General features: G+C 42.5%; 1 protein-coding gene across 1 annotated transcript; it reads left to right on the top strand.

Annotated features, from left to right (window-relative positions):
• Nucleotides 1-618: 618 nt before the first annotated feature.
• On the top strand, nt 619-877 carry SARC_14596 (hypothetical protein; the record flags this gene model as incomplete). The annotated part of the gene is made up of 1 exon (XM_014291272.1): nt 619-877. A coding segment is annotated over one exon (259 nt), but the record flags the coding sequence as incomplete, so codon positions are not given.
• Nucleotides 878-1,831: the final 954 nt, after the last annotated feature.

Genomic DNA, 1,831 nt, shown 5'->3' with positions numbered 1-1,831 from the left:
TGTATATATGTTATTAATATTATTATTTATTATTATTATTATCATCACTATTATTTTCATTATTATTGTATATATATATATATTAATATATATATATCATTGACATATATTCAATATGAGAATGTTCGTTGGATCACTATTTGATATCTCGATGGTAAAAATGGTTTCTTATTTGAAACTGGAGGACTTTTGCTCAGAGCGGCAAAGTGGTACATTTGACATATAGCATCAATCTCTCTCCCCAGTGTTATAGAGACAAGCCATTCGTAGTACATTCATATGTAGCAACGAACGGCTCATATCTGAGTAAACTTTACCCCACATAGGCGCACACACACATACAGTCATACACAACTGTCAATGACACTCTTCATTGCACCCGTCCACCACATACCCATATACACACATGCACACACATTCATGCCTCTATATCCTAACGCACACGCATACGCACCCTTTCGCCACACGCACGTGTACATACATTCATACATATAATACATCCATCCACAACACACACTCCCGTGTATCCCGCTCGCCACACGCACGTGTACACGCATTCATACATACAATACATCCATCCACAACACACACTCCCGTGTATCGGTCCCTTCCCCTCAGGCGCACCGGCGGCAGGGCTCGGGCGGCGCTTCATCTGTCGTCGCTTAGACCGGCGAGTGGGGTGTACCATGGCAACAAGGGTATGCTAGAGCAGTTAACTGTCAGACGAGGAGATACGTACGATGCCGAGGAACTGAGCAAGTACAAGGCAGCCATCCAGACACAGCTGGAGGATGACGAGCTTAAGTATCGGGCACTTAAGGATAGCCTGGATATGCAGGACAAGCATGTGAACTCATTGGTGTGTTGTGTGGTATAGTTGATGACCAGTGTGTTAACTCATTGGTGTGTTGTGTGGTATGGTTGATGACAAGTGTGTTAGCTCATTGGTATGTTGTGTGGTATGGTTGATGACAAGCATGTGAACTCATTGGTGTGTTGTGTGGTATGGTTGATGACAAGTGTGTTAACTTATTGGTGTGTTGTGTGGTAAGGTTGATGACAAGTGTGTTAATGGTTGATGACAAGTGTGTTGTGTGGTATGGTTGATGACAAGTGTGTTAATGGTTGATGACAAGTGTGTTGTGTGGTATGGTTGATGACAAGCAAGTGAACTCATTGGTGTGTTACTCATTGGTGTGTTGTGTGGTATGGTTGATGACAAGTGTGTTGTGTGGTATGGTTGATGACAAGCATGTGAACTCATTGGTGTGTTACTCATTGGTGTGTTGTGTGGTATGGTTGATGACAAGTGTGTTAACTCATTGGTGTGCTGTGTGGTATGGTTGATGACAAGTGTGTTAACTCATTGGTGTGTTGTGTGGTATGGTTGATGACAAGTGTGTTCACTCACTGATGTGTTGGTGTGGTGAGTGTGGTATGTGTGATGACATGTTTGTATCTCATTGGTATGTTGTATGTGGTGTGTGTACTATATACTGCAGTGTATGTACTATATACTGCAGTGTATGTTGGGGCTATGTTCGGATGTGGTGTATGTGCTAATACTATAGCCGTCTGAAGAGTTATGGCTCATAAACCGTAGTTTATCATATACGTTTACAGTAGCGTGAAGTGTGTTGTAAGTTGTTAGGTATCGCCTTCTGTCTGTCTGCCGCCGTATTGTATATATTCACTTGTGTCACCACCGCAGAGTGTGATTGCAAGGACAGTTCACGACCCATCCCACCAGCAAAGCGTTTGTTCATAGCCAAATACATTAATGGTATGTAATGTCAAGTGTGTGTGCATATAACACTAACATGACCCATCC

Source organism: Sphaeroforma arctica (genome assembly GCF_001186125.1).
Source record: "Sphaeroforma arctica JP610 unplaced genomic scaffold supercont1.4830, whole genome shotgun sequence".
NCBI classification, from domain to species: domain Eukaryota; class Ichthyosporea; order Ichthyophonida; genus Sphaeroforma; species Sphaeroforma arctica.
Note: the sequence above shows the minus strand (reverse complement) of the source record. Positions and strands in the feature narration are given on the sequence as shown.